The sequence below is a fragment of the Callorhinchus milii genome, unplaced genomic scaffold (assembly GCF_018977255.1).
Source record: "Callorhinchus milii isolate IMCB2004 unplaced genomic scaffold, IMCB_Cmil_1.0 Scaffold2, whole genome shotgun sequence".
Lineage (NCBI taxonomy): Eukaryota > Metazoa > Chordata > Chondrichthyes > Chimaeriformes > Callorhinchidae > Callorhinchus > Callorhinchus milii.
The window spans coordinates 2,621,558-2,636,862 of record NW_024704743.1 but is presented as its reverse complement, the minus strand read 5'-3'; the positions used below and the strand labels follow the sequence as shown (position 1 = coordinate 2,636,862).

Sequence of the window (15,305 nt, the reverse complement as noted above, 5' to 3'; positions counted from 1 at the left end):
TGTTTTAATGGACTGGGTGGTACACTGTGCCTTTATTTGATATAGGGCCTTATCACGTCAAAATGTCAACAAGCATGTCACAGGATTTACTGTAAAGTGCAGTGACTGTATTTGTAGGCAAACAAAAAAGGATTCAAATCCACCTTAAATTTATTCTATGTGTTGTGAAGCTCCCACACTGGGTAAGCAATCGCATCGTAAAAGTGCCAAACTGAATCTCAAAAGGCCACAGAAGGCTATGTGAGAAGTGCGAAATAGAAAATATGTCTAGTTTTCATTGGGATTCCACAAATTTTTAGGAAAGTTATAGGATACCTGTGGCTTTGGATCGTGATGATTCAACTCCAGTATCTAGATTAGTACAATCTTGTGTACCCTATTGATTGCTGAGACATTAAACAGTGAGAGAGCTGAAGAGAATATGTTCTTCAAACAAGAGCAGAGAAGAGGGTAGGTTTACTCTGCATCTAGCTATGATGTAACTTGAGACGGGAATGATGGTCTGAAACAAAACAGTGATGTATTCCCCAGGACAAACATTATTTGCTTTCTTCATCTCAAAAAGTTAAGACACAAAGTTAAGCATTTATGCACAAAATATTGGACTGTACTCACCACTTGTTACTTGTGCTTTGAGGAAAGATGCCTTAGCAAACCGATTCACATCTTATCTAAACCACAAACTAGATCTAGGTGGCAGTGCTGCTCAGGATTAGTGTATACAATGGTAAACAGCAGATGAATAGTGTTAAGCAGGATCACAATCACAGGACCTGCTAGATATTTTGGGGGAGGTTGCCTCAATGTTGGTTTAATGACCAACTAGTGGGTTGGTCTAGTTTGGTTGCTTTCTTCAAAAAGATAACCAACATGAGATTGCCACCTGTATAAAGGAATACTCAGAATGGTTCTAAAGGATCACAATGAGGCATTACTGTTTATACAATTCCTCAAAAATAAGTACAAATGGCTTAGCAATAATATTCCACTCAAGACGAGAACGTGTACCTATTCAGGTGGCATTGAAACTCTGTATTAACATACATGTCCAGACCTACATGGGCACCAGTACACATTTCCAAGCAGTTGCAATGCTCATTTATTTTAGAAGTAGTGCTGTCTGTTCATACATTCACCAACTTTGACTGCCTGAAGTCTGAGTCTGTTCTACCAATCTACCTCGTGGAAAGCATTGTAATCAGTACTATGTCCGTTAGTAATATATAACATTGCAGTTAGACCCTAGGAATCACTTGCAGTCCTGTAGCTCAGTGGTTAAGAGTACACGCCTCGCAAGCGAGAGGACCAGGGTTCGATTCCCAGCAGGGCGAAACATTGGTCAAGTTTTCTACTCCACACACCTCTGTTTACCCAGCAGTAAGTAGGAACCCGGTTGTCAGCCGATTGGGGGGAATCGCTTTTTCAGGGGTAATAATCCCTTCAAACTAAAAATAATAATAATTTAGTCACTCAAATCCACAGCTGTTTGTGGGGATGCTGCTGTGCGCAATTGGCTGCCACGTTTCGCTCACAAAATATACAGTCACTACACTTTACAGTATATTCTGTGAAGCGCTTTGAGAAATCTCGAAGACGTGATTAAGTGTTATATCAAATGCAAGGATTATTATTATGTTTAATGCCTCAGCAATCAATAGGGTACACGAGATTGTACTAATCTAGATACTGGAGTTGAATCATCACGATCCAAAGCCACAGGTATCCTATAATTTTCCTAAAAATTTGTGGAATCCCAATGAAAACTAGACAAAAGGTTCCTAGCTGCCAGAAGAAACATCTTATTTCCCAAGTCATGAGTTTGCTGAACCTGCTCAGATTCTGACTTTTGATAATCAACATAGCATGTCAAACTCTGAGATGGATATAATGCTCAGCGACATCATCCTATTTTGAGAAGCAGACGGGTTGAGTTGGTTGGGGGGGGAGGAAACAAGGCCTGAGAAGATTAAAAGCAAGGTACAGATGAATCATTCAGTGCATTTCATCTCTACCTTTCAGAACACCCACCCGATTGTCTTCTCAATACAACAAAGTGGTTTCTTACATGAGTGAGTGCCAGACCCTGACCTCAAATACCATTCCTTGTAATCCTTTCGGGGCACAAATTAACTTCTGTGAACCTAATCTGACCACCCAGTTTAAAGCTCCATCTCGATCAGCCACTCAAAACCAAGTGTGATTGAATTGGCACTTTCTGTCTGGCCAGCACAGAATATTGATAGCAGCGCAGTGTTAACACTCTGCAAGAATCTTCTTAAGTAAGGTCGTCTTCAGTGGTCAGATCTCAAGACCTTGGATTGAGTGAAGTACATTTCATATTTTATAATGAAAGCAAGTTATGGCATCAGCTCCCGGGAATCAGATGTCAAGAAAACAAAAGGTCAGAAAACAGAGCTAACTTTTATCCGCTTATGCGAGTCCAATACTGAATTTGAGCAAGTTTCAGCTGAGGTAACGCTGATATCCAAGAGAAAGATTACTGAAAATGTTTGAAAGTTCACCTCCAATAAAATTACATAATCTAACAGTTAATTGCTCACTAAATTACATATTCTAGAAAAACGTACTAAGTGGCATAAGTCAACTTTCCATTATCTGCTGATTCAATTGAGAACAGACTTTTACATGTAATATTCACCCTGCCCAAATAACGACACAATGGCACAAATAGGCCATTAACACTATTACATTTTAGATTTCCATTTATACAAAAAGCATCATTACCCAACAACAACAAATTACATTTGCACAGCACCCTTAATAATAATAATCCTTGCATTTGATATAGCGCTTTTCACGTCGGGAGGACGTCCCAAAGCGCTTCACAGAATATACTGTAAAGTGAATTGACTGTATATTTGTGGGCGAACACGGCAGCCAATTGCGCACAGCAATGTCCCACAAACAGTCATGGATTGAAAATGACCAATTTATTATTGTTTTTGGAGGGATTATTATTAGGCTCTGTGTGGAGTAAGGAAACTTGCCCAAGGTTTCGCCCTCTGCCTGGAATTGAACTCAGGTCTCTCACTTGCAAAGCGAGTGCTCTAACCACTGAGCTACAAGACTCCACATGTCAGGATGACATCCCAAGTTGCTGGACAGTCAGAAATTTAGACCTGAGGTCGGGGTTGGGATCAGGAGGGGTTGAGGGCAGGGAGGGTGAGGGTAGGAGGGTGATCAAAGGTGAGATCGAAAATGGGCCTTCAATGACGCAAGGGAGGAAGCAAGGTGGACTTTGGGATAGATTCCAAAGGGTGGGGGCTGCTGAGCGGAGGGGGCAGTCAGATTTATTTGGGGTTAGCATGTCGCAGAAGTAGGCTGTGGAGAGCTTTGAAGACAAGGACCAGGATTTTGAACTCTATCAAAAGATAATCAAATAGAATATAGAAAGTACAGAGAACTGAAAAAGGAAATAAGAGGGGCAAAGAGATTGTATGAGAAAAGATTAGCAGGAAACATAAAAGGTAACCCTAAGGTATTTTATAAGCATGTAAAGAATAAAAGATTAGTCAAAGGATGGGTGGATCCAATTAGGGACCAAAGAGGAAATCTTCTTGTGGAGGCAGAGGGCACGGCTGACGTAATGAATGAGGACTTTGTATCTGTCTTCACAAAAGAAGAGGATGCAGCCAATGCCACAGTGTCAGAGGAGAGAATTGGATAGGATAAAGATAAGAATAAGGTACTAAAAAGAGAGGAGGTACTAAAAAGGTTGACGGTGCTCAAAGTAGATAAGTCACCCGGTCCGGACAGGATGCATCCTAGGTTAGTAAGGGTGGAAATAGGCTCTGGCCATAATCTTTCAATCCTCCTTGGACACCGGGGTGGTGCCAGAGGACTGCAAGGTTGCAAATGTTACTCTACTGTACAAAAAGGGGGAGAAGGATAAACCCGGGATCTACAGGCCAGTCATCCTAACGTCAGTAGTGGGGAAACTTCTACAGACTGTAATCCAGGACAAAATAAATTTTCACTTTGAAAAATATGGGTTAATAAAGGACAGCGAACGTGGGTTTGTTAAAGGCAAATCATGTCTTAGAAACTTGATAAAGAGTTTTTTGATGAAGTAACGGAGAGGGTGGATCAAGGAGTTTATATGGATTTTCAAAAGGCGTTTGATAAAGTGCCACATAAGAGACTTATAAGCAAAATAGAAGCCCACAGTATTAAAGGGACAGTGGCAGCGGATACAGAACTGTCTGGGAGACAGAGAGCAGAGAGTGGTAGTGAACGGTTGTTTTTCTGACTGGAGGGAGGTGTGCAGTGGTGTCCCCCAGGGGTCGGTATTGGGGCCACTGCTGTTTGTGATCTATATAAATGTCCTGGGCTTGCGTATAGGGAGGACAATTTCCAAGTTTGCAGATAATACAAAGCTAGGAAGAGTAGTAAACAGTGAGGAGGATAGTAGCAGACGGCAAATGGACATAGACAGACTGGTAACGTGGGCAGACACGTGGCAGATGAAGTTTAATGTGGAGAAATGCAAAGTGATGCATTTTGAGAGGAAGAATGAGGAGAGGCAATATACGCTGATGGTACAATCTTAAAGGGGTGAAGGAACAGAGAGACCTGGGGGTCATATACGTAAATCTTTGAAGGTGGCCGGACAGGCAGATAAAGCTGTTAAAAAAGCATCCGGGATACTAGGGTTTATAAATAGGGCATAGAATACACAAGTCAGGAAGTTAGGATGAACCTTTATAAAACACTGGTTAGACCTCAGCGAGAGACTGTGTTCAGTTCTGGGCACCAGTTTAGGAAGGATGTCAAGGCATTGGAGAGGGTGCAAAGGAGATTTATCAGAATGGTTCCAGGAATGACGGACTTTAGTTATCAGGAGAGGCTGGAGAAGCGAGGATATTCTCCTTGGAGCAGAGAAGGTTAAGAAGAGACTTAATAGTAGTTTTCAAAATTATGAAGAGATTCGATAGGATGAACAAGGAGAAACTATTCCCACTGGCGGGTGGGTGGGTAACCCGAGGACACCGATTTAAAATAGTTGTTAAAACAGAGGGAGGTGAGGAGATATGTTTTCACACAGTGAGTTGTTGGGATCTGGAATGCATTGCCTGAAAGGCTGGTGGAGCCAAATCAATAATAGCGTTTAAGAGAGTAGATAATTATTTGGAGAGGACAAGTTTGCAGGGCTATGGGGAGAGCGCGGGGGAGTGGGATTGAATTGGAAGCTCTTTTCAAAGAGCTGGCACAGACATGATGGGCCGAATGGCCTCCTTCTGTGCTGTATAATTGTATGATCCTCTGGGGGCTGGGGAGCCAGTGGAGCCAGGTGAGGATGGGTGTGATGGAGTCACGGAGCCTGGCGCAGAAGAGGACACGACCTGCATAGTTCTGAATGATCTGCATTAAGGTCACCTACTCCTTGAGATTTGCGGTTTGTAAACTAACACTGCGTAACTGGAGCATGACTCTGTACCTTGTGTATTTTGATTATGAAACCAGATACAAGGAGATTAGGAATAATTTAAAATGTTCACTTCAAATCAACATAGTGCTCAACAGCAATTCAATATCAGACAAACACACGGCAAACTAATGTCAAATTTAAATAGCCCTCAACAGTTAGAAATTGTATCTTTTAAAAAAAAACTAGTGCCTTCCTTAATACTTCAACATGCCCGTCACCAACGTTTATTCTTGAACGTGCCCATCACCATGAGTTTCATGCAGTTTAGTGCATGATATTAAGTGCTGTTAGCATTTGTGTTCAGCAAAACACCCAGCAAGTTTTCTAAGTGAAAGTAAGCAAGCATTCAATGCTGGTAGACTGGCACAGATGCAATTGTACAAGGTTACAATTAAACTCCAAATCACCACATAGACACAATATATTTTTCATGCCATTTTAATGGTTGTGCCACAAGCATTTTATTTTGTTTACGTCATTTGTTAACAAATGTTTTAAGCTTCATTCTGCCAGCATCAACATGTTATGCTGTTGACTTTGGTCAGATCATAACGACAAACAATTAACAGTTCCCAAAACACATCACTGAAGTAGCATACATGCAAAATCAAAAACCACCACAAAAAGATGGAATTTCAAGCAAAAATGCAAACTAGATCATTAAATATTCTTACTTATATTCAATGCTAAGTACAAAATAGGAGTTAGAAAATTTTTAACAGGTTAATACTCCATGAAGTTAGAAGCCACTAAATAGCATTCGTTTAAACAGAACATTTCTGCCTAGAGTAAGTAGGGCAATCTCTACTTAAGATTCAAAAGTAAATATGCACAAAGCAAAATGTTACAGAAAAGTGCATTAATAGATTTGTAATACAAACAAAACTCCAAAACAAAAGTCAGAAGGTCCTGTACTGTGGTCCCATGAAAGTAAACTCCACATATGGCATAAACAGTATAGATGCCATAAGAAGCAGCAAACTATTAAACAAAACAACGTATGCAGCAAAGTTCCTTCAAGGATATTCTCAAAAATCTTTTGCTTCCCCATGAAAGCTGATCCATTTTCATTAAATACGAGGGAAGATTTACTTGTTATCCAATCGCAGTAGCTGCTCCTTACCATTTATTGTTAAAGATCTCAATTGACCATCTTCTTCTACTTCCACTCTTTCTTGGCCATTTTCTATAATTCTGTAAATTAAAAAAAATCAGTCATGATTACAACAACAAATGACATTTGTACACCGCATTTCACACTGGGAGGACGTCCTAAGGCTCTGGACAGTGAGGGATTTGACTTAAAAGGACATGCGGAATCTGCCAGAATACAAGTATTGAAAATTGATAAAACATGGTTTTGNTTTTTTATTCCTGCCATTATTTTCACCTCGTATCCTGAAGGCATTTGACTCATTTTCCTTCCACTAGGGTGTGTGCCAGTAACCCTCCAGTACGTTGCTCAAGTCATCATTAATCATGTGTGAGCTTCCACAGCGAGTGTGGGCAAGCTAACCAAACACAAGCTAATTTGCACAGGAATGTACAAGGCGAAGTAAAATTGTAGTCCATTTGGGTCAAACTAATTTATTCTTTTAAAAATTCTACAAGACTCGTGACCCAAACTCCTGAATGGATTTTTTTTATCAAACAGCTGAATTTGCTGATAATCTGCCTATTACTGTGTCTGAAGAGTAAACCATTCCAACTTGAGCGGACTGTGTAAGACACCCGAGGAAAAGGCACAATCTGACCTTTAACGGATCATCTTTCAGGATAAACAATTGTGGGAAAACATCCAACACTGCTTCCAATTAACAGCTTCCTAAATTCTCAACAAGAAGCTCAAGCTGCACAGAAATGAAATAGTACAATCTGACGAGAATAAAACTACAATATTACCTCTTTAAGAAATTTTATGGCTCGAGCCTCTGGCGTGTGAAACTGAACCATGCAGAATGGGAAGGTCATTAAATGTTAGAATGATGGTGTCTGTACGGGCAGGGTTAGCTCCCCTACTCAGGGTTGGATTAACCAATAAAACAGGTATCGTATGCCTTAGTGCCCCAGGGTCTATGCGGCTCCTCGACACCCTCTTAGCTGCACCTCTCTTCCGCTCAGTCACGAGGCAGTGTGGAGAGTGACGGCAAGATACTCCACATCACCTCAGCCCAGTCGTTTGCTCCAAACGTAAGTAAGTACCAATAATAGTTTATCTTTATCCATTTCAATGTTAGTAACCTTTGCTGACGGCGATTGAGTGCCAGGATTTGGAATCAGGCCTACCATATAAAATGAGTTTGACAACCCTGGCCTAGGTAGAGTCTAAAGTCCTCATATGGGTCATGAGCCCATGAGCTTCCAAGAGCGATACCGAATGAGCCAGAATGACACCTATCCTAACAACCAACTCTTCCAAGCTTCCTTTTTTTCCTTCTGCCCAACAGTCTGGAAGGATTTAATGAAAAACTCTTTGACAAAAATATACTGTAAGGTTTGTATTTCTTCATGTGCCATACATCAAAAGGATATTTTGACTTCTACCCGCCCCTTGTCATATAGTCCATGGGCTGCATGTCTTGGTAATTCACCACACAGGGAGAGAGGATCACTAGCGTAGTTGTCACAAGAGCCAATGCTCGTTGAGGGGGCCGAACTGCACTTGTCACTTTGCCCACCACTGGATGCCAAACATACTCTGATCTGACTTCTCAGTAACAGCAGATATTGTGCCAGCAATCAATCTGCAAGAAGGTTGCACATGAACAAATGCGAGCCAAAGATTGTTCACTGTTTGAGACTTAGAAAATGCAACTCTACATTTGCAAGCGAAATACTAAAAATCTAGTTTGATGTTGTTAGAAAAAGTTGTTTGAACAAGTTCTTATATTTTTATGGGAAATCAAATGAATTCCTGCACTGACTATTAAGTCAATATAGTAAGTCAATGTTTATAATACCTCTTAGTGGAGATTTTCCTTCCATTAACAAACTTGGTAGATGTTGATACTGATCGAAAATTCCCCATGCCTCCATTTCCAAATGAAGAGGAGCTGAATGAAGCAGTTCCAAGATTACCAAAAGAACTGAATGAAGTAAAGCCTGGAAAAACAAGAAATATTCAATAAGCTTACATGACTTACTAATAAAATGGATATCATTTCAAACAGTATTTATTTGGCTTATGACACTGGAACCCCATTACACAGCACTTCTTACAACACTGGCTTCCTTGTAACTAGGGCTGCAGATTTGACACGGCATTTTTTTTGTCCAAAATGCTCACAGAGCAGTCATGGTAAATCAGAGCAGTCAGTGCATGTGGTGGGTTTACGAGGATATGCTGGGAGAAATCACGGTACGGAAATTTAACTATACCTCTTTAAAAAAAATCTTCAGATTGCAGTAGAAATGTAAAACCACCGGCAAACTGAATCACTTCAAAGTGCTATACCAAGAGGAACATCAATGACCAGGAAGCAAAGGAATTTGAGAGCACTGACCAAAGCCCAGAATGTGACTCCAAAGTCTCAACATGGGGCTTGAACCAACAGCCTTCTGATTGCAACCAACTGAGCCAAGCTGACACTTTATTAAAAAGGGAGGTTTTAAGGCAAAAAATGTAAATAGTTATTGTCATCATCAGTACTTGAAACAAAAGATCACTCAATGTTGTTTGATAGCTGGTTCACATTGTTTGATAGCTGCTGACACCAGGATACTGACTTGGCAAACTGCTAACTTGACATCTCCTCGGTGTTGAGTAGTCATTAACCCAGCAATGCTTCAGCTTCTGTGGTTTTATGCTTAGTAATAAGCAGCTATTCCTAGCAATCAACACAGTTTAAAACTAGAGAAAAAGCTGAAGCACAGTTGGCAAGAGTCTGAATAAGCTGGAAGAAGGAAAAACTGAAATTCTAGAGAATTCAGAAGTCACTCACACAACCCTAAAATCAAGTGAAAGTACAGCACAAAGCCTTCATTCCCATTATGCCTAGAAAATGATGACCTGTGGCCCGAGGCTTGGAGAAATGTTGACTTGATTGGTTACTGCATCTCATTTTAAAATGTGCGTCACCGTGAAGTTGATTGATTGTACTGTTTTGCTTGTAAACATTTACAAAAGNTTTTTTTATTCTTACCAGGGTCAAACGCAGGGAAGCCACCAAATCCAGGGAAGAATGATCCCCCACCTCCCCGGCTTCTTTCAACCCCATGCCGACCTCGCCTATGTCCAAAAAAGTCATCGAAGGGATCATCCACTGTAATGTAGATTTACAAATTAGGTTAGCCTCACAATACAAAACTGACATCAAGGGAGTCCAAGCCACCTCAAAGAAGCTTTAGTGCTGTAATGGAGCTCTTAATTGAGCTTGGCAGATATTTCCCCCAGAAAATACTGTCATACACTTTACAATGTACACTGTAAAGCTCTTTGAAACGTCATCCTGACATGAAAGTAGTGATATCAAAATGTAAGGATTATTATTAAATTACTGAATTCTTATATTCTAACATGTTGCCACATGTAGAAAAGGGGCAGAAGTGTCCCCCTATCCCTCAAGAGAAATTGTCAGGAATTGGCCCAGTACACCCCCAATTTACCTGGAACCAGATTATAATAATAATATTCCTTGCATTTGATATAACGCCTTATAATAATAAATAATAATCACGTCTTTGAGACGTCTCAAAGGGCTTCACAGAGTATATTGTAAAGTGCACTGACTGTATATTTTGTTGGAGAAACAGCTGCCAATTGCACACAGCAGTGTCCCAAAAACAGTCGTGGATTGAAGTGACCAACTTATTATTTTTTTGAAGGATTATTAGCCCCAAAAATGCAATCCACCAATCGTCTAACAACCGGGTTCCTACTTATTGCTAGGTAAACAGAGGTGTGTGGAGTAAGCAAACTTGCCCAACATTTCTCCCTGTCGGGAATCAAACCCAGGTCTCTCGCTTGCGATTGATTGATTGGGCAGAAAGCAATTATATGAACTTTCTACATCTTTCTAATAGATCGATTTCAAGATGCTTACCCTCACCTGCAAATCACTTCATGTTTTAGCACCTTCCTACCTCTCCAACCAACTCGTACCCCACTCCTTCACCCACCGACCTTTGGAGGACACTGGTCCAGACCTCTGGAACTTCCTACCTCAATTCCTCCATCTCGCCCCCTCTCTGTCACATTGTACCTGAAGACTTTCCTCTTCGACTGTGCCTACCATTACCCCTCCTTCTCCCCAGCTCTCCATTAATCTGTGCTATTGTTCAGCATTCCAAGACGCTACCTATTACGTGGAATGCAACATAGTTCAAGTTCTAGTAGTACATGAGGCATACATGTAAAATGGGTCCCCCCATAAAGGCAAATGGGATTGTTTGGGTAGGGGCATTGTATTTGATAGAATACAGAGCACTGTCCGAAAGGATGATAATTGCTTATTTCAGTTTCTTCATATAGTGCTAAGATTCCAGCTCATGAATGCTTTGAGCACCCAAAAAAAAGGCAGAAAAACAGAAACATTTAGATAATGCATAACGGACTCAAGATGTAGTCTGAGAGAAAGTGTTACTCACTGAAAAAGTCTGCAAAAGGATCCCGGCCTCCAAAGAACTCCCTGAAAACGTCTTCAGGGTTACGGAATGTGAAGCCAAAGTTATAGCCACTGTTATATTGGCCACCTAGAGGGGAAAGAAAGTCCATAAATCATCATGATTTCACACCGCACATACCACCATTTGCAGCCATTAATTAAAAGGAACAACAAGTACATAATCTCCAGAATTTGTAGTTAGTTTTTTTCTGTTCAATAACAATTTTTCTTTAGTTTCAAAGCCAAATACAGTGGCAGCCAGATAAGTCGGAGACATCAAGGACGGACGTTTGGTCTGGCTTAAAGAGGTATTTGGGGGTAACCAAAATACCATTCCCGCTCAGCAGGGGATCCCTGCCAACACAGTGTAATAATGTTGTTTCAATTGAAGCAATGTTAACTAATCAAACACTACACCAAGTATTTAACCTAGGAGTTAAAAGTTAAAAACCTGTACCTCACAGAATTGGACTGCTTACTTACCTCCACCGATATTTGTTAAGCCATCTTTTCCATAACGATCATAGACATCACGTTTGGAGACTATATATAAAACATATTTAGTATCAAAGAAATTCAAGTCTGCATCGATTCTATAAGCCATATTCAGTATTAGATATCAGGTAAACATTCAAAGAAAGCAACTTATAATTACAATGACTAGAGAGGAAGGACAATTTTAGAGAAATATGTAAAATTAAATCACGAATGGCTCATTAGACAATACAATGTATGTGTGGAGCCACTTGTGTCATATAAACATTTAGAATCTCCAACATTAAGTTTCTTTTTCTTTTCTTCATTGTATTGCTGTAGCGGTTTGAAAGTAATAGATTTATTTTAACAATAACTGGCTTTAAGGTAATTATAAATAACAATGGCAAAGCTGTACTGCTAAATGATCATGTTTTGGATTCACATCAAATTTTGGCAAGGCTTAAACCCCAGGTCTACCATTCCACACTTCTGAACCTACCAGTTGGCAAAAGTGCCCACATTTTAAACCAAGATAAACATCGCAGGTTACTATAGGAGCAACTGAACATATGGAAACACTGTGTCGCGCCCAGTTACCCAGAAACATCACCTCAACTGAGTTCTATGTGTAAAGCTATTCTTAAGTAAAATATGTATATTTTACGACTATAATTAGAGAGCTCAGTGTTGCATCCTAGAAAAGTGATTTTTTCAGCCAGGAACTTTCTCATCTAGTTTAATCCTTCATTTCAGGAAGATTAATCTTTCAAATAATTCCCTGCAACGGAGTTTCCTCATTTTCATTTCCCATTTGATTTACCCAACCACTTTCACAGCCCAAAGAGCAGTTGCAATGACTACTAATAATGTTCACACAGATTACTGAAGGATATACAAAATAAATGATTTATCTGCTTCTTTTAGACCCACTTGAATGGTTTAAGACTTTAAAATATTAAAAAGGAGAACCCTTGACAAGCCTAGTTTTGTAACAATATAATAGTCACTTGAACTAAACCAAAGTACATTTCAGTGAACTGCAGCATTTCCTGAAGCACTCAGAAGTCCAGTTGCATTTGCATGTATTACACTATAGGATTACAATTATATTGTACGCCCGATTTGCAGATGTATTAAGACACTTCAATGCAATCTTCAGTATCAACTACAGTAGATTTCAATCAATAGTCTTGTTTTTTTACAAGTCAGGTAATGGAAGTGGAAATTGAGATGAATCAACGGTAAGAGTCATGATCAACAGTAATAAACAGAAATATGAGCATTAATTGAGATGATATCCTTGTTATCCATCAGAAGTTGGATTGCCCTTAGTTTAAATGTTAAGGCAAAACATTTGCAAATAGTATCACTTACCATCTGAAAGAACTTCATATGCTTCTGAAATTTGCTTGAACTTTGACTCTGCCTCGTCCTTGTTGTCGGGATTCTTATCTGGGTGCCATTTCAGCGCTGATTTGCGATACCTTGTGTGAAGAATACACTACAAGTCAGTGACAATCCGGGTACAGTGGATTCCAGTTATAAGACAGCAGTGCATAAAATTCCAGCCCACATTAAAACAGGGCTACAATACGTGGTGAGCACTACTGCATTCACAGTGCATCTACACAGCTGGCAATCTCACTCCCAATTTTAGAACATCAGTTGTACACAGGATGTTGCTGACAGCAATCTGATGACCTGGGAGTCAGCCATTGCTTAGCCTGGTAGCCAGCTGGCACTGGCCGACTGCATGCATGTATAGTGACAAGGGTCAACCGATTCACATCAGTGAACCTACGTTCGTTCCATTGTCTAAAACAATCCACCTATAGATCTTGAGGGCAAAACTCAACAGATTGCAATCACCCAGTGCTTTTCAAGTCAAGAGGATGTCCCAAGGCCCTGCTCAGTCAAGGATTTGCACCAGAGTTGGGGGTTGGAGTCTTGAGGGATGGATGGCAAGGTGATTGGAGTTGGGAGGATGACCAAAGGTCATCCAAAGAGAAAGTTCTTGAGACAAGCCTCAAAAGAGGGCGGGGACATGGAACAGGCCAGTACCTGCCGAACACAGGGAGTGGATCCTTGGTAGTGTTGGAGTTGATCGCAGGGGAGGAGCAAGACCATGGAGGGATTTAAAAGTGAGGATAAGGAACTTGATCCTCTGGGGCAGGGTGGGTGGTCCAATCTTTTGGCTGCTGAGGGCCGGATGCCCTATTTGAGAACCATCTGTGGGCCGCATAAACAATATTTTTGTGTTTCCCTTCCAGAAACGTAACATTTCTACCTACGGAGAAAGCATTTGAGCCACATGAAATGGATTGGGGGGAGAGATAGACGAAGTGGGCGCACGGGCCACCATTTGGCCCACCCAGATCTAGGTGGATGGGGAGCCAAGGTTGGGGTAATCTGCTCTCAGAGCTTAGTTGGGGGATGACACAAATCTGCATCTTGTGGAGGAAAGAGTTGGGAAGCATAATAACATTTCTCTTTAATCCTCATTTAGATAGTTGATTCATGGTAAACTTGGTGCTTCTGTACACTGTCTTCTCTGCAATTCATTTTACATTAAATCACAATTTCCCTACTCGGAAAATAACCATTTGACAGCTACTCTTTCTCATCGAATAACACTTCATTAACAAACACTCTGCTATTCAAGACAGCTCGGATATATAAAAGATTCAATGGCAAGTGCAATCTGCTGGGCAAGACACATCTTAACAAAAAATAGCTTTGAGTTCATTTCTTTATAAGGATTTTTGATTTTCACCTCTTAAAAGGATTCTTGAACCACCTCTGAACGACCATAAAGACAGCCACTCAAAGGCCAAACGTTAGTGCAGTGAAAATGCTATTGTTCACAGCAGCATCATAGATAAATTAAAGTTCACTACAAAGTGCACCTAAGGGAAAGCAGCTAGTGATAGAAATAGGATGCATTATCTGCTTTATGTTCGATAATTGTGGTTCCACAGCATGCAATAAAACATATTTGCCAAGCCAAGGCTAAGTGAAAATGCGCCAAATCAAATTACATTTAATGATAGCATATAAAGTAATGATTGTTCGTTCACATAAAACAGTCACTTTACAGTGTATCCTGTGAAGTACTTTGGGAACACCAACCCGACGTGAAAGGAGCTATAATCAAATGCAAGGATTATTCTCATTTGCAGCAAATAGTTGAACAATGCAAACAAAGAGAATTTAAACATAGTACCTGATGATTGTGAGGGTAAATCAGTATCTTTCCTTGTATTAATTATTGCACAAGAAATCTGCATGTCAGGATTCCTGATACTTTACTGACCCAGATTTTCAAGGAATAGCTCCAAAGTACAATGCATTCCATACAATTGCATGGAGTTGGGACCAGACAGATGCCATGCAATTATATGGCACATACAATGACTCAAAGTTCTATTAACATTGGTTCCTAACTATATTTATAACAAACCAACAGCAAATATGAATTCCTCAGAGAAACAAAGAGACTAAGCAAATCGCTTACAAGTAAATCTAAGCAATACAAGTTACAGCATTATTATAAGACACATGCAGATTTAGGAAACTGATGGAACTATGCATATTTCATATTCTTCATTCCGTCGACAACATACAAACAGAACAGAACTGGTAGGGAGAGCCATACATGCTCAGACCTGCTTGAAGCACAGTTATGCCAAATCATTCATTATCTCAAAGTGCCAGGTCAAGGTAATATGACTTAATGACAGTAGGTTAATAACTCAAGAGAGTGGTGCCTTGCAGAT

At 40.2% G+C, this 15,305-nt stretch overlaps 1 protein-coding gene across 3 annotated transcripts in view; it reads right to left on the bottom strand.

The window, feature by feature from the left end:
- Window positions 1-15,305, bottom strand: part of dnajb6b (DnaJ heat shock protein family (Hsp40) member B6b) — a 44,485-nt gene that overhangs the window by 18,628 nt on the left and 10,552 nt on the right. For 2 of the 3 annotated variants that reach the window (XM_007908315.2, XM_007908316.2), the window contains exons 3-8: window positions 12,904-13,013; window positions 11,536-11,595; window positions 11,036-11,140; window positions 9,592-9,711; window positions 8,410-8,551; window positions 6,573-6,643 (exon numbers count right to left, since the gene is read on the bottom strand). In XM_007908315.2, coding sequence (XP_007906506.1) covers window positions 6,573-6,643; window positions 8,410-8,551; window positions 9,592-9,711; window positions 11,036-11,140; window positions 11,536-11,595; window positions 12,904-13,013 — 608 coding nt within the window. Of the gene's footprint in view, window positions 1-5,871; window positions 6,644-8,409; window positions 8,552-9,591; window positions 9,712-11,035; window positions 11,141-11,535; window positions 11,596-12,903; window positions 13,014-15,305 lie in introns of those variants that run through there. The other variant, XM_007908317.2, reaches the window with a different exon arrangement.